The sequence below is a fragment of the Miniopterus schreibersii genome (assembly GCF_964146895.1).
Source record: "Miniopterus schreibersii genome assembly, chromosome: 5".
In the NCBI taxonomy this organism is placed as follows: domain Eukaryota; kingdom Metazoa; phylum Chordata; class Mammalia; order Chiroptera; family Miniopteridae; genus Miniopterus; species Miniopterus schreibersii.
This window is the reverse complement of record NC_138106.1, coordinates 53,071,981-53,095,304: the sequence shown is the minus strand read 5'-3', so window position 1 is coordinate 53,095,304 and position 23,324 is coordinate 53,071,981. Positions and strand designations below refer to the sequence as shown.

The 23,324-nt window shown below is 41.4% G+C and overlaps 1 protein-coding gene across 4 annotated transcripts in view; it reads right to left on the bottom strand.

The window, feature by feature from the left end:
* LSAMP (limbic system associated membrane protein) overlaps positions 1-23,324 on the bottom strand; it is a 1,857,927-nt gene that overhangs the window by 25,259 nt on the left and 1,809,344 nt on the right. For all 4 annotated transcript variants that reach the window (XM_081137699.1, XM_081137701.1, XM_081137700.1 and 1 more), the window contains 3 exons: positions 15,394-15,528; positions 5,135-5,255; positions 4,504-4,652 (listed from right to left, as the gene is read on the bottom strand). In XM_081137699.1, the coding sequence (XP_080993825.1) occupies positions 4,504-4,652; positions 5,135-5,255; positions 15,394-15,528 (405 nt within the window). The remainder of the gene's footprint in view (positions 1-4,503; positions 4,653-5,134; positions 5,256-15,393; positions 15,529-23,324) is intronic.

The window sequence follows — 23,324 nt, the reverse complement described above, 5'->3', positions numbered from 1 at the left end:
GGTAGATCCCAGCAGTCTTTCGGGAAGTCAGCATATTAGACGCCTCGTCTTAAAACGAGAGCTGGCTTTCCATCTCTTTTCCACTGTATCCAGAGCCTTAATAAGCAGTTCACAGCCAGTCTTTCAAACGACATGGGCAGTGTTCAAGTAGCTGCTCGAACTGGTTTGTTATGCGGCATCCAGGAGTAGCTGGTTAGGAGGCTTTGCCACATCTTAACCAGCGTCATCAAACGGTGTGTATTTAAACACTGGGCCGCTAGGAGAGTAACTTTAAATCGTTTCTAAGGAAGCGGGGGAGGCCTGCATTTTGAGGGCTCTCTCCACGGCTGGGTTGCTTGGGTAGTACTTGAGATTTAATTGAGTGTAGGTTTCCAAGTTAATAATCTTTTAAAATTAAAAAGAAAATTTGAAAACCTCCCACTCACTGATGGGGTATGGCTCAGTATAGATTTCTTTGTATTTTTATTCTTTTGTACTCGGTAGCCTCAAACACTGTAGTAAAGTAGCTTGCCAATCCACACCTTGAGCAGTGGGACTGTCCTTCTTTAACATGTGGGACTATTCCCCTCAAGGGTCAAGCACTGACCACGAGGCTGAAACAGCAATTTGGAATCTCAAGATGCCAAAGAAAAGCCAGCGGTCTAACCCTTGGATCCAGGCTGGTGGGAATGGATGGGAATGGGGGTGGGATGTGGCAGAAGCAGCGTTCCTGGGTGGAAGGGATCTAACAGTAGTGGAAAGACCTTGTTAAGTGAAAAACGGAGAAAGAAATTACAAGTCTCTGCATCTCCAAACAACAGAAGCCACATCTCCTAACGTTCCCCCACAGACACAAATCTAGATAATATGTTGGTCTACAGCCTGGACTCTGGAAACAGATTTTATGAATTTAAATCCCAACAGCCTTACTTGGTTGTCCTTACTTAACCACTTTGTATAATGGAGACATAGGAGTACCTAGTAGGGTAGTCTTGATGATTGAATGAAATCATGTATGTTAAGTGTTTAGCACATGTGCAGAGTACCTTGTAAGCACACACTTGATAAGTGATGACATTAAAATCATTATTCTTCCTCCCTCTTTGTTTCTTTAAAAGTAACTCAATGTAAGCCCTGAAACAAGGTAGTGTTCCTTTGTGGGTGCATTGCAGTCATCATTGTGGAAACACGGAACCTATCACTCTACACACACTGATGATGGGACTCTCACGGCATCATCGGAATCCAAGTTTCACCCAGGTGATACATATTCCCCCATCTGACAAAGACGAAGGAGCTGAATCCTTGCCCATACACGTCGAACCAGTGGCTTAATGTGTTCAGAAAAATTATCGCATGGAATGCTTTGCTCATGATGAAGAAAACAATATAACAGGCATTACTTGGATCTACAGGCTGAGGTAGTAAGGCTCCTAGACAAATAGAATGCTAGAAGGTGTGGAAAGCAAAACACAGGAGAAAGGAAAGCTTCCATTGGCCCGGGAAAACGTTCCTGTGAGTGCAATGTATTCTTGCCTTCTCATTCCATTATTTTGAGCCCTGTGGAGCGCGATATTTGAATACAGAGCGGGGAAGTATATGGATGTATAGGGTAAAGGGCAATATGTATCAGTGACCTCAAATTGACACTGTGCAAAAGGTCAGCCCAGGTCACTGAGGCTGACGCTGAAAATGTGCTGATGCACCGATGAAGATGGATAACCCTGAACTCTACAGGGGCTCTGGCTCTGGTTTCTACCTGCTGCCCGGCTGGCAGCAGCTCGCCAGCTGCTTCATCTGCTCCGGACTGGCTGGGTCAGCAGCGCACCCCGCTGCCCACACCATGCTCCCTGGCAGCGCGGCCAGCGCCAGCCGCAGCCGCCCCCCCAAGCGCCTCTCCCCTCCTGACCCTGTTCTTCGGAAAAGTACCACCAACAGTGTCCCCCTTCTTCCCCTTAAACCCCTCCACCTACTTTGAATCTGAGTGATGGGCAGTCTGTTCACAGATGTGCTTTTTCCCTTCTTCCCTTCCTCCCTCTCTGTCTCTTCACCCCTTCCCTCTCTCTCCTCTCCTCTGTCTCCCCACCCCTTCCCCCTCTCTCTCCCCCCTCTCTTTTTCTTTCTTTCCTGGGTGAAATAGGCTGCCATAGGGCTGTGTTCCCAAGGATTTCCCTAGGAAGGCTGTAGCGATGCACCTCAGGAGCCTGAGTGGTGGTGGGGGGCGGGCTTGGTGGAAGTGTCATTCCTGTTGTATAAGCAGAGCTTCCCCTTTAAAATGCCCACATTTAGGCCTTGCATCTAGGAAACAGGGCAGTAGAATTTTGGCAATTTTAATAGTTTCTTTTCACCTCAAAGCCTAATGACCTTTCTTATTCTATTCTTTTGTATCACACCTCCTAACTTTCCCCTAAGGTGGGAAATCAGTGCGAAACCGAATGTCTCTGCCCATGCAGCCTCTCCGTGGGGCCACATTCAGAGCTCGGGCCTGTGTGGGCTGCTCGGCAGAGGGCATGCGGGCCCACTGAGAGGCACTACATCGTTCACTGCAGCACTGTGCACTTCTCACCAAGGTCGTTGAGGTGATGGCTGTGAAATCATCAAGGCCAATATGATTATGACACACTTGCCCAATTCCTTCATTCTCAGTCTACAAATAGAAATTCTGTAGGATTCTTGACATCTCACTGGCCATTTCTTAATTTTGCTTAATTCTAAAAGTCCTTTAAATTGACTTCTGTGAACAGGGTGATGCTATTATGGGACTTGAGATTACCTTTCATCACCAACAGCAGACTAACAATATCTCCATTGTCTCTGACCCAGCCCCTGCTCTCTGCACCCTCCTCAAGTATGCCATCCTTCCTTCCTCCGACCCCTTCCTCTCTCTGCCTATAGCTATCATTTTACTTATTACTTGAAATATATTATTAGTACACTTCTGAGTGGGATAGGAAGAAAAGATACTTTAATGCAAATTTATAGTTGCTCACGTTCTCTAATCCAATTGTCCAATTTCTTCTTTTCCAATCTCTGTAAAACCTCATTAAGTATATGTTGTTCTATTTAACCAGGTCACCCTAGACTTGCCAGAATCTCAAATTCATCATTGAGGCTATGCCCACCCCCCCGCTATTTATGGAATTCCTAAAGTAAAAAGTGAAACAGGTAACTACATTTCTTAACCAATGTCTTCTCAAGCATCTTGAGGTATTGATGTCTACATCTGAAGTAAAGAACATTGATGTTTGATTTTTAGAGACAAGTAAAGAGGGAAATGAATTCTATACTTCATATTGACGCAGCATTTGTAGAGCTATATCCCATCAAACTCTTAAAGACTGATGTCAGTGGGAGTTATGAATGAGAATCATTTGTGGTTGTTGCTTCTTATAAGTAGAGTTGGATTTTGAGCTGTTTTAAAATGACTTTTGAAACTACATTTCAAGAGAACTCTCACTTAAATTGATTTTTCTCCTAAAAATATTTTTTTTCTTGAAGGCTCCTCTAAACTGTATAAAGTAAGATGGAGACATCTCTCCTGATCTCTAGTATCTCTAGATTTTCCAATTGAACCTGTGTTAAAAAACACCCCCACAAAACCCTCCTAGTAGCTTGTTCTTCTAAATAATAGTTAATTCTTTGGACTTTCTCTTTTAGTGCAAATTAACTTTCCGGCCCAGCATGTGCTAACATTTTTGTTTGTTTTACTTATTCTGATAAACACTTCCTTATTCCAAATGTTATCATGGTCTATGATCTCACCCATCAGACCTCTGTTTCTCAGGGAACATTTGCTTCTATGCTGAGAGCCACCAGCCAACAAGTCAGGGAGATACCTGACTGTAATGTGCTGCCACAGAGCAAGGCTCCAAGGTGGGATCTCCTCCTAATGTCAATAACTTACGATGACTGATCCCTCTCTAGTCTGCCTTTAGGCTCTTCTCTGGCCTTCAGAAATACCCCTCTCTCCTACCATTCCATTTGTCTTCTAAAAATCATCAGGGGAGCAATGTTTCCTGCTGTCCTATGGAAACCTGTCTGCAACCATTTTTCCTTCTTTAGATTTTAAATTGTTTTAATCATTCATTCCATTTTTCCTCATGCTGTTAAGAATACACTTTCTTTTTCCAGCCTCTCTCTTCCCCCAGCACCTAATCCATCCTCAGTGCTTATTAATCACTTAATCACTCTCATCACTGCCATTTTTTAACTGTCCCCTATTCTCTAGGATGTTACATCACCTTCACTCCTTAAAGAGATCACCACCAAAGAGATACTTGTTTTCTGAACAAACAAAAACAAGGCAGCTATCAAAAGTAAGCCAGAGGAAAGAGAGAGAAGTTATTCCATCTGTAAACTTGCCTTATGCTTAGGGATTGAGAACCTGTATTTTTGTTTCAGGGACTATAGTCTGATTTTTGTATAAATTTACCTTTAGTAAATAAGGAAATTATTTTTAAGCTTTCCATGGGAGAATTCAACCAACTAGCTGCTCCCAGATGGAGCCTACTTTGGCATACTTACTGAAAAGGACTAGGCTGGCATTGGTGACCCCCAGCTTGTTGGCAGCCACGCAGGTATAGTTGCCATAGTGCTCCTCAGTGACGTTGGTCACTGTCAGGGAGGACTGGCCCTCCGTGCTCTTAATCTCAAGGCCATTGGCACTGTTTATCCTAAGAGTTTAAAAACAGAAGAGTAAACAGAAACACTGATGAAGACTCGGCATAGTAATTCCTTTTTCATCATTATATTGGAAGGAAAGAAGAGAGAGGAGGTGGGTAGAGTTTGTTGCTCCCTGCTCACTTCCTCATTTTAACTGGGCAATTCCACAGCATCTGAATCAACGTCCATCCACAGAGAAGACTCAGGAATGGGTGAGTTTCATTGGGCTTTGGTTTCTGCTATAAGCAAGGAAGACATGCAGGTGGGAACTACTCACTGGAACACCTCCCTCCCTCCCTGCAGGTAACCCGAGTGCTCTGAAGCATCAGGTTAAGAATTACAGTCCCTAATGCACTTGATAACGAGATTAGGAAAATAAAGAGCATAGGCCTATGGAGTTATAGTTGGGCTTGCTTTTGTCATTAAGGCTTCTGGTGCCCCTAGGACCACTTATCAGAGCAACTGGGGCACAGCAGGTTGAATACATACATACCTGGTGTCATCCCGGTACCACTCAAAGTCAGGCGCAGGCACTGCCGAGGCCTCACATTTGAGTGAAGCTTGTCGCCCTGTGGGGGCTTCGTTGCTCTTGGATTCTGTGATAGTGGGAGGATCTGTGGAGAGGACAAGCACATAGTTTACATGACAATCGGAGGGCACTCCAGAATTTCCATGCAAGAAGGAATTAGAAAGGAGAATCTGATTGGAGAGGCACAGGAAAGAAATAGTCTTAGAGCTCCATTTACCTGAATTACTTTATCAGCTGAATGGAACTGATCACTAGAAAACTAAATGATAATAACAGATGATTAATGAAGCCAGAGCCTTGGTTTACTTAAGTGGGACACTTAACAGGGTTTTATGGAAATAGAATCTAAGACTCTTTTTTCCTTCCGCCAATACACCATCGATTACTTCAACCATGGATTGTAATATTTGCATAGTGGCAACACTAAAGGACTTGGGATTTAAATGTATAATTTGAGCATTTTTCTTTTTCATCATCATCATTATCATCATTGTGACTGTTACAGTTTGAGATGACAGCATGAAGTCTGATGAAAATAAGACAGGGCTAAAGTTCTCCCAACCCAAGCTTAGCCTAATATTTTTTCAGAAATTCAGAAAAACAAACATGTATTAAATGATTACTTAACCCTTTTCCCGCTTCTGTGTTCCCTTATTGCTATGACCCAGGTAAATTTTGCTTTTATGTGGGAAGGTGTAGTTTGAAGTCTATCCTGGTGCATAGAAGCCTTCCTGGGTGTCAGCCTTCTCCTCTGGCAGCTGTGCACTTGATCTATCTGCTTAGAATGACCTACAAAACTGTAGCAAAACACACCTGACATTCTGATTTGTCATGGTTCTTTTAAAAATATTTACTTATTTATTTTCCCTTACCCAGTACCACTTAAAATATATTTTCTTAATTTACTGATTTGAGAGAGAGAGAGAAGAGTTGATTTGCTGTTCCACTTATTTATGCATTCGGTGGTTGATTCTTGGATGTGTCCTGACCAGGGATTGAACTCACAACCTTGGCGTATTGGGAGGATGCTCTAACCACCTGCGCTACCTGGCCAGGGCGGTACCACTTTTTATTTTTTACATTCAATATTATTTTGTATTTGTTTCAGGTGTACAGCATAGTGGTTAGACAATCATATACTTTTACAAAATGTTCCCTCTGATATTTCTAGTACCCACCTGACACCATACATAGTTATTACAATATTATTGACTATTTTCCCCATGCTGCCTTCACATCCCTGTGACTATTCTGTAACTGCCAGTCTACTTCTCAATCCCGGCACCTTTTTTACTCAGACCCCCCCCCCCCCCCCCCCCCCCCCCGGCAACCATCAGTCCGTTCTCTGAGTGATTCTTTCAAACAATCCTACGAAGGGTGGAACAAGTGTTTACAGGAGCACACGATGGAATCAGGATGGCAGACGTGAGCTCCTGGCTTGATGATGCTGTTTGTGGAGCTTATGGACCTTTAAGGAAAAACAGAATTTTTTTTTAATCCAAAACCTATTTGTCAGAAAATGGGACTTGGCTGCGTGTGTCTGGAACAAAGAGACCCAAACAATCTGTTTAGACTTCGCAGAGGAAAAAGCTTATTTAAGGAAAATAGTAAAATGGTCTCTAGTACATAAAATTTATTGACATCTCTTCAGTGCCTGGTTCAGCTCACTGATTTCTGAGTTTTTTTCTAGTTTTCTTCCTAGAGAAGACTCAGATCTTAGTTAGGAAAGATGTACAAAAGCATCCAGTTAGTCTACAATTTCCTCTCCATTTCATTTTCACGGGAGCTTGGCTATCTTAAATCATTGTCAGAGACTAGGAGTTCGAGCGCATTTGGATAAGCGCCTCAGCCTGTGTGTAAGCAGACGTGCCTGAGTGGGTGAGGCCTGTCGCTTTTGTGGCTTTAGAATTATCGGCTCATCTTTGTACAGGCTCAAAAGGCAACGTGATGAGGGGAAGGAACCCTGGGTTGGAAACTAGGAGTTCTGGAGTTTCATTTCAATTTGCTTCTGTGGTCTTCCCATCACACACTATCTTTCCGAGCTTTGGTTTTATTACCAACGTAATGAGGGAACCACACTTTAATGATCTATAGCATCCCTTCCAGCTAGTAAAAAAAAAATCCCAGTTCTAGTCAAAACTACCCATTCTTTACAAATGGGCAGTTTGTGTCATTATGACCCAAATGTATTTTCATACCCATGACTCATTTAACCCTTAAATTGCTAACTTTCAATAGTAGAGCTCATTTATCTATTCTATGATTTAGGAGCCAGGATTAGCAGTCAGAAACAGGAAACGGGGGTCTGATTTTTATTCTTCTCAACCAGAACTGTGGCCTGGGCAAGATTCTGCTCTAGTTTGAGACCTTTCTTTCTTATTGTTTAAAACAAAGAGTTAGTTTAAAATGAGCACCAAGGGGTTCCATTTAAAATTCTTTCATTCTATGATTGGTTACATAGATCATTAGAGCACAGTAGTTCAAAGAATAATGCAGTAACAGGGGGCAGTGGTGTTGGGAGGGGAAGTATTTGTAGGGATGGGACACCCAAAAGAGGTTAAAAGCTTGGATTTAAAGTTTGATAAGCCTGAGCTCAAATCTAGGCTCTGTCTCTAATTTTCCTTCCTTTTTAGAGAGCTAGCACCTTGTCTAGAGTCACGTTGCTTCAAGTTTCTCATCTATGAAATGTTACAATCAGAGGCCAAGAAGTCCATTTGGAGACTGCTGAAGGATTCCAGAGAAAGCCTGTACTTGGTTTGTGATAAAGGGCCTGGAAGGGAATGGACGGATTTGAGATTGAGAGGTAGGAAGCTTCAAAATTGAAAAGATTATATGTAAAGGGTGAGGGGAAGAAGGAGGTGTGCCAAAGATAACACAGATAACAGGCAAGTTTCTGGCTTAAATATCTAGGTGATGCCATCCACTGAGAGAAGATGTGTAAGAAGAAAAACAGATGATCAGCAGTAATACACAGAATGAATATTAGTTTCCTGTCCTCACCTCTTCACTGCACGGATAGTTGACCCTTGAGCAGAACAAGTTTCAACTGTGTGGTTCCAATTATACATTTTTTGTTTGTTTGTTTTTAATAATCACTATAAATGTTCTAGCATTTTCTTTTCTCTAGCTTACTTTATTGTAAGAATGAATTATACATGAAACATGCAAAATATGTTAATTGACTATATTATTAGTAAGACTTCTGGTCAACGGTAGGTTATTAGTAGTTAAGTTTTGGAGGATTCAGAAGTCACACGAGGAGTTTTGACTGGGCAGGGGCCAATGCCCCTAACCCTTGCATTGTTCAATGGTCAAATGTATTAGGTTCTTAAGCTGACAATAATTCCACAATCTGTTGGCTGGAGAAATAATCTTGCTCATGATTCTACTGCTTTAACTGCTCAACTTGTGAAATGAGTTTTAACCACTTTGTGAGTTTTTGGAGCCACTTGATTATAACGGACAAATCCTTAATGATGTTGCTGCATTGCTCAACCAGCCCTAAACCTGGGCCAGACTACACATTCACCACCTCCACCTCTGGCACTCGGAGCTGTAGCACCTTGACATAACAGTGTCAAGGTAGATGCCTTCCAGTCCCTCCACCAGGAGACCAGGAGTACAGGTCTCAGCTCTACAGTTTCATGGGAGAATTCTTCCTTGCTCTGGATGTGTCCTTCCATGTGGCAGGGGCTTATTTAGTGTACCTCCTTGCTCTGGGACTTGGGGGTGAAGAAATGGTCTTTCTGATTGAAAATTTGGGGAAGAACAAAGTAGGTTTGTTTGGTTCAGCTCTTCCCCTTCTTCCTTTAGGGACCAAGCTTCTGGTGGCTATCAGAGGTTCTCCTCTGCTTCTCCACCCTGAAGTCTTACATGGGCTGTATCCTTCCCACTCTCAGGTGGGCGTGCCTGCCCAGTCCAGGGCTGCCGTAGCTGGAAAGGTAAGTCAGCCACACAAGCGACTACCTCTAACCAGCTTGATCTCTAACAATGGAGGCAAATGGGTCTCCCACACTGCTTCTTTACTTATTTCTCAATGTGTTCAGAACCCGAGTAGCTAAGTAGTAAGCTATTTATTAACTCTTCAGAGAGGAGTTAGGAAAGGTGGCAGTAAACCAGGGTTGAATGCTATTAACTGTACTAATCTTGGGAGGATGACAGAGGTCCAATACTTGCTTCTCTCACTGAAAATCTAGGAAGTTTCTCATACTAGGGTAAATTCACAGATAATGATAAATGTATTAAGAGCTCATTGTTTCTGGTATTTCTCAGGTGACACAGGGGTGCAGGTCTATTTGTTCATGGTTTACTGGAATGAACATTTTGAAACTCATTTGTGATGAATTCTATATAGGGGAGGCTAAGAAAAATTATTACGAATCATATTGTGGTGTGCCTACCATAGTTAAAATAATAGATGTCCTTGCTCAAAATACAGTTATAACAAAAAGGTGACAAGAAAAAAATGCTGCATGGAGGTCCACTGTTATTTGTTATATGACTTTGGAATAGCTTACAATTGTCAAAGGACTCTTCTAGTTTTTATTACTTCAAAATTCTGGGTTCTGAAAATATTAATAAGGGCTTTCTTCTTATATCACCAATAATAAACTCTTTCAATTAAAATGAACAAGATAACAGTGACAGTGGCCTAGCAAACAGAATATCATTCATTTAGTCTTCCTAATATTAGGAATAATAGTTTAAGTAACAAAGTTCTAAATGAAGATTTCAATTTATAAGCATTTACCATATGTCAGCATTCTACCAAGCTTTAGATATTCTCTTCATCCAAGTAGGAGGCATTAGGGGGTAAGGATTATTAATGAGAAGACAGACCTACAAAGGGTAGTAACTTATCCAAATTCACATAGTTAGCATTTCAGGGAGTCTGGATTTGAACCCATCTCTCTGAAGCCTATGCTCTGAACCTCTCTGTACTTCTTTTTTGAATGAGTTCCTGCTGAGGAAAAATGCCAGAGAGAAGCATGCTGGTAGCTTTAAAGGTAAATGTTACATATTTTTGCTGTTACAGATAACAGATAACATGCAGCGACACAGTGGATAGTAACTCATATTAGGAAATCAGGAGATGTGGGCTCAATTTCTGCCTGTGCCACTTAAGTTGTCATCTCCTGGAGGTGATATGCTGACATCCTGAGGCCCTTGAACTATGAATGTAGATGATGATACCTGCCCACTTATCTTTCAGGTTTGATGTAAAAATTTTAAAAATCATGTGTATGAGAGCATGTTTAACACCTGAAGTGATTACATTCATTATTTTTATTTCTATTATCACATAGTGTCGTGGAAGGAAAGAGGACTCTGGGGTAAGACATGGGATAGAGTCCCAACTTTACCACTCACACGGTCTTTGATTTTGTGGTAGAAAATGGTTACATACTCCAAGCTTTGGTTTTGTCCTGTGTGCATGGGGATGATTCAATTATCTCCCAGGGTTAGTGTGCAGTGGTGGACCAATGGGGGGGTGGGGGGACAAGCAATGCAGGCAATAAGACAAACATTGTCTGTAGAGAATTTAGATACAATAATATAAGTAACTAAAAGTTGTCTTTTTTTTAATCATCATCTATCAGCAATACTAAATAATGCCAGTGATAAAGTAAATATTCCTCCTTGCTGGGGCAGGCTCCAGCTCAATATGCCTCCTCACTTGGCTGGCCACTGTTACTGTGATGATTTCAGTGATTTATACAAAATCTTTAGCATGGTCTTGGAACTCCAGAGATGCTCATAAACTTAGAGTTCTTGTTCACATTGCAAAGTTATAGTCGAGAATTACAGTAACTCTGGATTCTTATTGAATATTTCCTCTGAAGGTCCCATAATAGATCATAAACATTAGAACATGCCTTCACTGACACGGTCCCAAATATAAGAATATGGCTTGGGGAATGGATAGGTGACGTTCTGAATAGCTAGAGAAGGTAGCCAGTTGGTTCCATAATGAGAAGTTATTTTCCTAAAATGTCCTCATCAGGTGATTTTTGAATCAAAGAACTGAAGAGTCCAATTAAAATGCATATATATTATATGGAAACCACAGATGTCTCATCCCAACTGTGTATTCTATAGTAGTAACCTCCGCTTCCTCTAAGATAGCGGCTCTCAAATGTAAGGGGAGCTTCAGAAATGCCAGCGTCTCAGGCCTCCAGCAACTGTGTTGGGTTGGTTATCTCTGGACACGAGGGTGGCTGCAGAGCTGAGTTCAAAGGGAGACAAGCAGAGGAAAAGAAGTTATAAAGAGTGACAATGTGGACCTCGTTGGAGAGGTAGCTGTGGGAAGGCAGGAGGTGGGAATATTAGCTGGTCATTGGGTGAGGGGAAGGCTTGAGAGCTGTGGTAGGTTTTGAGAAGAATTTCTCCTGGAATAGGAAGAGTCCAGTATAGGAAGAGTCAACATAAAATTTGTAGGCTGTATTTATTAGATAGACATTTACTATGCACTATATACTATCCTCGGTATACTGGGCACTAGGATGAGACAAACTCATAGGTGGATCCACTTTTAATGCACTATGAGAACTGAAATTGAGGGATTACACATAGAACCTGTAATGAGAGGACAACTGTCCCTAGGACTGGTATCTGGAAGAAATTAGCAGTTATACTCTAAGTAGGATACAAGAAACTGCCTGTTGTACAAAATTTTACTAAGCTTCTTTAGTTGAAGAGATTTCAGGTCAATAATTTAGCTTCTATATACCCCAGGACCTCCTACCATTTAGAAAATAGATTTTGTGTATCAAATGGCCATGTGCAATGCCACAGACCAACTGTGAAAGGGATTATCAAGGGAAAGGAAAAAGAAGAGACTGTAGAATCCAGCTTGTGAGCTAAACAGTAGAAACTGTTAGGTCTCAGGTCTCTCTTGTTTACTGCTCTAGCTTCTCAATGCCCTGCAACAAATACCTGTTAGCCACTGAATAAAGGAACCAATGAAATGCTGGTAGGAGATAATTACCAGCACTGGGATCTTTTTTTAGTGGCACTCAAAGTCTGCTTCATCACCATAATCCATTCAGCTATTAATTATCTTAGCCATCCTGATCCCCTGACCTAATTCCAAACCCTGTGTTTTGAAAAGGAAGCAGAATCAGTTTGAATAATGGGGCATTTTCATAGTAGGTGGGCTTGGATGAAGTGACAAAGGTGACACTAGGTATTTCTTAGTACCACGAGCTTTGCTAGCCAGACCTGGTTCTATAATTTGATCTTGGAGTCTTCATCTTCTTAATATGATTACAGTAAAGTAGAATAAATTGTGTGAACTGGGCAGGAAGAGCAGTGGTTAGTTGTTTTAATATATTATAAACACTAAAAAAAATGCTACCTCCCTCTCCCCATTTATTTATTTTTCAAAATTTTTTATTTTTTATTGAATTTATTGGAGTGACATTGGCTAATAAAATTATATAGGTTTCAGGTGTACCATTCTATAATACATCATCTGTATATCGTATTGAGTTTTCACCACCCAACTCAAATCTCCTTCCATCACCATCTATCCCCCTTATACTCTCTTCTGCTCCCCCCCCCCCTTCCCTCTGGTAATCACCACACTGTTGTCTGTGTCTCTGAGGTTTTGCTTTGCTTAATCCCTTCACCTTTTTCACCCAGCCCTGCAACCCTCTCCTCTTTGACAGCTGTGAGTCTGCTCTCTAATCTACGAGCCTGTTTCTATTTTGTTTGATAGTTTATTTTGTTCATTAGATTCCACATAGGAGTGAAATCATAGAGCACTTGTCTTTCTGTGACTGGCTTATTTCACTTAGCATAATGCTCTCCAGGTCCATCCATGCTGTTGCAAAGGGTAAGATTTCCTTCTCTTTTAAATACAGCTTATGAAGTGCTAGTAAAAGGTGATTCTAAATGAAACTGATATTCAAATATACGTCCTGATTTGTAACCAACATCATTGGCGAAGTTTAGAGAAATGTTAAGAGGGTACAGTTAACCTGGGAGTTTTCCACCTATTCATTCAATAAACACTTACGGGATGTCTGACTAAGCTCTATACTTGATTTCCATGTAATTTGTTACGAGATATTTTTTAAAATCTCAAGGTTCTGGCCAGAATCTTCTGTGGTTCAATCATCACTAGCAAAAGCTCACGTTTTTATAAAATACTTTTCTTGAAAATTATCAGTATTTTCTTCTAAGTTACACTTTGGGGACAGTCAAAAAGTAGCAATGTCAAACTAATTGCACTAGTAATAAAAGGGCCCAGGCGGCTGGCTTTGATCTGGGGAACCATCTGCAATGCAGACCACTTTGATGTTCCACACAATGGAAGCATAAATATTTTCTATGTACTCCATGATTGGGCTTTCAGAAATCTAATTAAAATGAAGGTCAATTAAGAGAAAATAAAATCTTAACTCCAAAAGTCAGAGAAGAGGTGGAAGATGATGGAATGGCTGTGTGTACATAAAAGACGCCAACTAACCTAATTACAACTTGTATAAACACCCAGAGAAAGTGACTTTCATGTGAAAAAAAGGTCCTAAAGCATTTTATAACATTGAGATCATTAATGTGTCTTTGAAACACACCCAGTACTGGAAAAGAATAGTAATATTGGCATTTTGAAACTATTACAAAAAAAAAATGCAGACAGCTAGGGAATGAAAGCACTTCAGAGCTCATCAAATGCAGCCCCTTGCTTCTTGGAAATGAGTGTCATAAATGTCTACGGCAGAGGTGTAGTCACAGGATTCTCCTAGGTCCGCTGTGCAGAAGAATCTGAGGGCTGCTTTCGAGGGCTGCAAGGCTGGAGGAAGGCCCCTGGAGGCAGTGCAGCCCAGCCTGCTGCTCACCTTAGGCAAGTTTCCTCAGCAATCTGGGCCTCCATTTCCCAATTTTTTAAAGCTGAACCAATAATACTTATCACATGAGTTTACCTTGAATATTAAATGACAAATGGAAATCCCTTAATCCAGTGCTGCTCATTGTAGGTAATGAGAATTAAAAACTCCTCCTTCGCTCCCTCTTTTTCCCGAGAGCAAGAGCTTTAGACTCAAACTGAGTCTGAGTCCCTTTCTCCCCGTGTCACTTAGGAAAAGCTATTTCACCTCCTTGGGCTTCGGTGTCTCAAACTTTAAAATGGAGTTAATTATACCTACCTTCCCAAAGAATTTATAGTGAATCACTGGCACATAGGTAAATGCATGGAGGACTCAAGAAAACAAAAAGTAACCCACCACAGCCTAAAGCACAGTTTCAAACAGGGGTTGTCTGTGCATCCGTGTGTGTGTCCATGTGATGTGCATATGTATATATATCTGTGTATGTAGGGGATATGTATATGTGTGTGCATGTAGAAATAGAAATATTTTATATTTATATATGTGTGTGTGCATGTGTATTAAATCATAGGGGGGAGAACTGTCAGTATATCCCTTCATCCCTGTCACTAGCCACAGTTGCATGATGTGAAAACTTGAATTTGAATGCTGTGGAAAGTCACCCCTAACTGAAAAGGGTAAACAAATTCTCTCTATTCTTTTCTTAGGTGACACATATCATATGAATCCACCCCCAACCTCCATCTTTTGAACTACCTCTAAGGATTCTTTCATCTGAGAAATTCAAAATATGCCCACTTACCTATGCATCTTAGAGAAATATTTCTTTCTAATGCCCATATTTGTGACAAATAAATAAAATTAACTTAGTAGGTATCCCTGTTAGCCTTCAGGGATAGATATATGTATATGACCACAGTGGCTTGAGTTTGTTCCCAAGGCCAATTAGTTAAATGGCAGAAGATAAAATACGATCTTGGGTTATTCCCTCTGACAAACAATGCATTAAGATAAAAAATTCCATTTAAAGCAGATATGAATTGTTGCTTTTTTCCAAAGTGGTACGACCTTGGTCTCCACAAAGACCCAAATAGCGATTGCCAGAAAGGCTGGGGCTGTCTGATCATGTTTTCTTAATTCTACAGTCTGAGTAAAAGACAGAGTGTATTGTTAAATGTATTATGGGTTATATTTAGAGTTGGTAGAGTTGATTTATCAAATTCAAAGGCCAATTCTTGCCCTTGTATGTGTCGAATGTATAAATGTGCATCCCTGACCAAAGGAACATCTGCTTGAAATGCAATGTTCTCTTGCTAATGGGATGTTCAGAGCTCATGTCAGGTGGAGGTGGGCCCTGGGTGCACAGAGTCTGCTGGCTGCTGCCATACTCACAGTTCACAGTGACCTTGACTTGTTTGACGTCGGCCGAGGCGACCTCATTGGCAGCTTTGCACTCGTATTTGCCCGACTGCTCCCTGGTGATGCCAAGGATCTCCAGATATTCTTCTTCTCCTTCAAATTCTCTTCCTGAAAAACACAGGTTTGCATGATTGTTTTGTAAAGTTTAACATATGCCTCCTTTAACAGATTGCCTCCATTTTTTTTTTTTTTTAGAAGCAATCGTTCCACATGGAGTCTCAAAAATTCAACAATGTGCTCTGTCTGAGGTCAATTCCATGGAAACAGACCCCAAGACAAAAAGTCATGTGGAAGTGATTAAAGAGGACGTGTTCTTAGGAAAACCAGTAGGGAAATGGGAAGTTGGGACCCAGCAAGGAAGAAGCCAAGCGAGGGTGCAAGTCAAGTTCACAGAACGCCAGCCGGCTCCATCCCTCGGGGAGCGCTGAGAACAGCACATGCCCCACTTCCAAGCTGTCCTGACCAAGAGGCAAGAAGCTGGAGTGTTTATATGTCTGCATCCCTCAGTCATTGGTTAAGGGCTCAGAATAAAGTGGGAGTTGGGGGGAGGTGCACACAAGTTGTAAAGGGCTCAGCAGGGCTATGGGTGAAGCATTGACATGATCAGTTACACCATGCTGCAAAGCTACTCTTGTAACCAAGGACGTTGTTACAAGGAGATGTGGCTTTCTTTTGAGAAATTGTCCCTCTTCTCCCCCCGCCTCCTTTATGTGGAATTCTGTTCACAAGGGTGGCGTTCAAAACCCTGTCTTGCAGCTATGGCTTCTTTGTTCAGTATGAAACTACACCATTGCTGAGGCTTCCAGGCCACGGACAGATCCACGAGAATGTGCTGCTGATGGTGCATTTTGTGACTGTCACATGGTGTGACAGTAGGGAGCTAAGTACCATTGGCTTAAATAGTTGGGACTAGGAGTCTGAAGGTCCTTTTTGGAAAGTTCTATAAAGTCGGATGTTTCCATCATAGTAAGGAAATCTCAAGATTGGCAGGCTTGTTTAATTTCCCTCATGTGGAGTAAAAAATGATCAGGTGACTTTCTTCATGAAGAGAGGGAGGGGATAGATAATGAAGAGGAAGTGGAGGGGGAAGAAAGGAGAAACGGACAGAGGAGGTAAAGAAGAAAAGTTGAGGAGGAAGAGCTTGACCAGAAAGGCCTATGGACTTCAAGTCTAGCTAAATTAAACCCACTCACCCCCAAGTTGCAAAACCCCACTGCTGCTTGGGTCAGAATGGAACAGCTGGGAGAGTACTAAAGAACACAGCTCTGCCATCTCAAAGAAATCTTGCTCCTGATCATCCTACACGAAATGGTACCAATTAATAGCTTTGCTCAAATGCCACAAGCTGTTTTCCTTTTCTGGAAATTCCCTGATGGCCACATCAACATACCAGGCAGCCAGCACAGAGACAAACTCATCATCTAAATATGTCAACTAAGCCTGGTAACTAGGTTCCCAATAGAACATGCAGCCTCTTTGATAACAGTCTATAAGACAACTGTCAGGAACTTAAGTCTTGACACTCCAAACTTAAGTCTTCTGTCAATGTCTCTATCATGAGCTTTGAGGAAACTGCAATCCCAGCAATAACAAGGCAACAGTTATATAAAGTTATTTGGTTCTGAAGTCCTAAACATGATCTAGCACACCTACTAAAAAGTGTTTTAGAATAAGTTTATAAGTATACAGTTGCAAATTATTTATAAAAGGCTACTTTTTTCCCTTTATCTCTGTCTCTCCTTTTTTCTTCTGCTCACATTTAAGCAAGTAGTCAGACCTGATTTCACAGGTCACAGAAGTGGAATGTGGTAGAAAAGAAAACAGAAATCCCAGAAAGTGTAACAGTCCACTTTATTGGATTAGATGGGCAGGATTTGAGCCCGTAGGAGAAAAAAAAATCCTGCATACTTGTATCTATGGCCTGAGAGTCATGCCAGCTAACTGATGCTAAGAATCTTCTAGCTAAACATAAATGCCCTGAAGACTAATGGCAGCTGTGACTGTTGCAGGCCAAAAGAGGTGTAAGTTCATTACAAATCTGTAGGGCAGGGGGGAAATTGACAGTAAGACATAATTATCAATTTTGAGAATAATGACGGGTTGAATGCAAAAGGAGTTAAAGATGATTTCGGAATGTTTTAGGGTTTCTGTCCTACACCCTTCAGCCTTATTCCCAGGTGGCTACAGAAGCAATTAAAGGAAAGAGAGGACAAGTGTGGTCTCCTTAGAGGTGGTTCACAATACTGAACTCTTTTCAACTCCCAGAAAATACCTAGAAATGATGAGTAATAGATCCCAATCTTGCATTTTGAACTTTTGAAAGATATAAATCAGTTCCAGGAGAGAAAAAGATAATTTTAGCAACAGCACCACCTAAGGCCCTACCAGTTTGGGAAGACAGCACCGTAAGAATAAACGATAAGATGAACTAGAGAAAACAAAATAATATTTATCAGGCTTTGGACTTGGGATTCTTCTATGCCAATGTAAGTATTAATAATCTCATTTCTTCCTGACAAGCAGATAATAAAACAGATCTTCATGGGATGAATTTTCAATCCTACATCTCTAGGAAGAACTTCCCCCATTCCTGTCAGAAGAGAAAGGGGGAGTTTTTTTTAAATGCCCCACCAATAAGACAGAAATATCACTTTTGCTTCTCCTATAACTTTTCTACTCTATGGCTGCCTCTATCACAAGCATCCAAATTACATAGCTGTTTCAGTAGTGTGGGGGAGTCTCAAAGTGCAAGCCAAATACAGGTAAGAGAAACTAGCCTGATGAGAATTTAAAATATCGAACAACATCCCTGAGCCCTCCTTCTTGTCATTTTTTCTTTACCCCTGGATCCTCTAGTTGAAACTCTTGCACTGCCAGGCACTTGCTAGCCGTTTTTACTTGCATCCACAGGAGACTTCGCCCACAACACATTATATCTCTCCTATTCCACTTGAGGATTTCTCAATCCACAGTGATTTGAGAGGAAATGGGAGCTTTTCTGTTGCTGGAAAGCCCAAGGACCACACTGTAAATTCCTCAAGAACCATGCTTTACTCGCAAAGCCCCATGAGACAGCCCAGGGTTTGGCAAGATTAGTTACACCATAAATGTCTGTTGAGTTAGCAGAATCCAAACATAAGTAAAAGCTAGAGTCATGTTCAAGACATCATAGAGGTTAAGAGTAAGGAGATAAGTACTGAAAGGTGGCTAAGTATTTCTGTAAGAGAAGCTGGTGTATAAATCCACTCCCTTGTAATGATCCTAATAAGAGTACTGTACCCTTTCCTGGGGAAGGACAGATGTGCTCAGTACTCTGCTGTACTAGGCTGAAGGGGCATCTCTGGTCACATCCTAAGGATGTATCTGCTGTGTAGAGTTATTATTTCAGAAAAAGGTGCAGAGACAACAAGAGAGCCCCTGATGGAAACAGAACAATGCCATTTCTTTCATCTAAGCAAGTGCAGTTTCTTGTTTCAAGGCAAAGAATACACCACATTAGTCTTGAGTCACAAAACTCTAAAGTGCACTCAGATTCTCTCGTTCCTCACCCTTTGGCCCAATGTGTCTGTCTCCATCAGAGCACCTTTCTCACATTTTTTCAGTTCACTCTGACTAGCTGCTCTTAACCCAAGGGTCCTGTCACCATTTCTTTTCATTCGCTCAACCTTAAGAAGGCTCTCAGGCCAGAACGTGACATTTAACCTGTCGTTCAGTTCTCTGTGGAATAAAGTCCTCTGGCTACAACTCGGACCCTTTGCTTGTTCCCATCTATTATTTTCTGCCCTTGTACAATGTTTACTTGATATGCACATTTCAATATTTTGCTATTTCAAACATCTCAACCTATTTCCACAAGCTTGCTCACATTGCCGAGTGTTATATTTATTCTGGGATCTGGTGCTTAGTTTAAATCTCCCTGTGCTTTTGAGTCTCCTGGCAATATGCAGTTACAAGGCTATATAATGCCTTGTCCCCCTCCGTGTATGCACCTTCCAAACTCTTGCACATAATGAGAAACTGTTTACTCAAGTTGTACATATTAGTTCTTTTAATATTTCTTCATAAGTCAGAAAGAAGGTCCTAGAGCTAATGGCAAGAGGGAAGTGTTCTCTTTTGCGCTTTCCTAACAGAGGAAATCAGCCAGGACTACTCCGGTTAGAGTATGCCAGGTGCTGCCTCCGAGGTACAGTGCCTTCAGAGTACTGACCCTGCCTCCGTGAAACTTGTAGAGATCACATTCAAAATGTTGGTTTATTTAGATTTTCAAGGTCAACTAGGCATTTGTACTCAAGCAGCCATTTCAAATCAAATACATTTCACCCTGGCTGGTGTGGCTCAGTTGGTTGGGCACCATCCTGTGCACTGAAAGTTTGCCAGTTCAATTCCTGCTCGGGACACATGCCCAGATTGTGGGCTCAGTCCTCAGTGGGAGGTGTGCAGGGGATAGCCGATCAATGTTTTACTCTCACATCAATGTCTTTCTCTCTCTCCGTCTCCTTCTCTTTCTGAAAGTAAATAAAAAATATTAAAAATAAAATAAAATACATTTCCATGGCACTTCTTTCTCACTTTCTCACTTTCTCTCTCCTTCCCTTTCCTCTCCCCCCAACCCCATCTTCTCTCCTTCTCTCTCTCTCCCCACCTCTACACACACACACACACACACACACACACACACACACACTCACACACTTGCAAACAGCTATTTATTTACATATAACCTTCCAGTCTAACTTTTAGGGAACAGCAGCATACAAATTCACTAACACCCAAATATTTGCTCACTAAATAGAGCAGACCTATTCTTGAAAATTCCCCAGAATATGACAATCGACCCTCTATTTAACATTTTTAACAAATGCTTACTACACCACTAATCACTATGGCATGTGCCTTTCTTTTCTTTTATTTGAGATACAACAAATACAATTTAGGAAACTTGTTAAATTTGAGTGTTTTATGACTTTGAAAAGGTAGAATCCCAAGGATTGTTAAATCTTAGAAAATGGATGGATCTTTTTTTTTTCTCCACTATTCTGAGAAGAGTCTTGTAAGTATTACATCTCCATAGGTCATTTTTTCACAGAAGGGAAGATATGTGTGTGTGTTTGCAATGGGGTTGACATTCCCTCTACTGACGTAAATTTGAATATTTACACATAGAGGCTGCAAACACAATAGTTATAAACACAAACATACAGATTAATGAAAAGCAAAGAAGCGAAACTTGTCTTAGGGTTATGTGTTTGTGCATATGCGTGTTTGTGTGGGTCTGTGTTGGAAAAGGGAGTGAAAGGGTGAGTAAAAGCAAGCTATAAATTTCTGCCTCTAAAAATAAAAGAAAAAAAGACTGTGAATCAATGATGCCATTTGAAGTTTCCTGTGCTAACTTCAAATGCTGTAACAAGTTTGTTCTTACAGTACATTTCACGTTTATTTTTCCCTAAGGACATATTCACCTGTTCCTGTTTTTTAGTCTTTCCCTACTTTTTTTAAACATCACGTTTTATACAAACATGCTAAAAAAAAGGAAAAAAAAGGAAGCTAGAGAATAACACAAGAAATCTAGGGGGAAAAATGCCTGCAATAGGGTTGTTTACATTTCCTGCCATGTCTCTTTCTAGACGCTTTGAAGCTTTTGTTTCTCAGTTTCACATCCCACCTGAGAGATCCTTTAGTGTTGGACAATGTTTTTGTCCAAAGGATGAATCCACTCCTCATCACTACCTCTCATTGCCCGTCAAGTAAAGAGTGAAGAGTGGTAACCGATCCATGATTGAAAGAAAGCAGGTGTGAGGGGCAGACACAATTGCCAAAAGCAGCAATCATGGAACTAAGGAGACACAGGGAAGAGCAAAGTATTGAAGAGAAGGGGGGGGGGGCAAATAAGTGACACCATGAAGGCAAATTTAAGAAACAGAAGAGGTGCCCGACCTGCGTGGTGCAGTGGTTCAGCACTGACTTAAGAACCAGGAGATCACCGTTCGTTTCCAGGTCAGGACACATGCCTGGGGTTTGGGCTCAATCCCCACTAGGGGGCATGCAGGAGGCAGCCGATCAATGGCTCTCTCTCATTATTGATGTGTTTCTCTCTCTCTCTCTCTCTCTCTCTCTCTCTCTCTCTCCCTTCCTTTCTCTGAAATCAATAAAAACATATTTTAAAAAAAGAAATAGAAGATAAAAATTAAAGAAGAAAGAGTTCTTAGAGAGAGGCATTTGACTATTAGGATATATGAGCTACATGGAAGAGAAGAGTTTGGTTACTCTGTTGTAGAAATGTGGCCGGTTCGAATAGTAAGACACAACAGGGTGTGGAAACTGGCCCCATGCCTTCTGCAGCCCCAAAGGGTGTAGTTAGTACCCAGAAACCGGAGGCAAGCACAGTGCCAGGAAAGATTCACAAATGGCTTTGGCTCTATGAATGAGCACGGGCCAAATGAAGAATGCCCTGGCATTGTTTTTCTGGCATCCAGAGAGATCCAATTCATTATGGTTTGCATTTTTCCTTTCACATACAAAATCAGCAAGCTGACATAGTTTGAGCTCAGCAACCCACCGGAGGCTGCCATCCACGCATCATTTTCGTCCTGGGCCATGACATTCTGTTATTGTCTCTAACACTTAACCATTGCCACCTACTTGGTCTCTGTTTTTAGAGACTGTCGGGACTTTCCAAATGCTAGGCTTGAAATCAAGATCCCCTGTGTTTGGTTGTCTGAAGAGAAATGATTGGTAATAGTTATTGTTCCAGTGTAGAGACCGCATCTGGTTTTGCTCATCACTGAAGCCCATTGTGCAGCATGATGCTGGATGCTGGCATGTTCCATAAATATTGCAGAGTGACTGTTGAATGAGTTACCACTTCAATAAACGTGGTCTAGGCACTGTGTTGGGTAACTTGAATATTTTCTTATTTAATTCACAATACTGTTAAGATTGCTTAAAGATGAGGAAACACAGGAACCCAGGTTTAAAGAAGAGCCTGAAGGAATGCACCCAAGTTTATAAGGTTATTAAGGGAGAGCCGAGGTTTGGACCAGGTTTATGAACTAGGCATGGCTATGTTCATCATTAGAATGCCAGGAGATATTAGAGTTGGCTGAACTCTTAGCTCCCAGAATCTGCTCTGTTTCGGTTTCTGAGTACACCAGGAAGTTGAGAATGGGACACTTGGGAAATTTCCAAAGCAAAGCAGCTCAGTTATAGATAAAGTAAAAAGATAGCCGTCAGCTTTTATAAGGTTTGTACTCTCCACTTAATTCTTTATTGAGAGAATCAAATAAAACAGTAAGTGAGAAAAAAGTTGGTATTTAAAGGTTTAGCCCCACCCACTTATTTATAGAGCTCCCCCCCAAAAAGATAAAACACTGGTGCACATAAATGCCAACAGCCAGCAAAGAAGCCCGGTAAAATGGACTTACATTAGGAAAGGCTTACCGGGAGAAGTGGGTTTTCAGGGAGTTGAAAATCACAAGGGGAGAGTCAGAGCTGGCAAATTTATAGAAGGGTGTGGCAGTCTGGGCTGCCTGCCTGCCTGTTCCCCACACAGGAGAAACGAACAGTGTGAGGTGACAGTGAGACACATTCTAGGGTGTGAGAGGTGGTGTGAAGACTCTGGATTTGCTGTGTTCAGTACCTCTGCATCTCAAGAAACATACATGCAACCTTTGGGCACCCATAAAATACTCAGTAAAAATGACATTTTGTATAAGTTTCTTCCCTCCCTCTCTCTCTCCCTCTATCCCTTCCTTTTCTGGAGACAACTTGGTATGAAAGCATGGAATCCCATGGAAATTCTGTTTGTTTAAAGTCCTTTCTGTGTCAACACCATTTATGCTCAGTGAAAATTTCTTGTCGCTGAGACCTAAGGTGTATTGCTACTCCACCCTGTGAGTTCCTGTGGA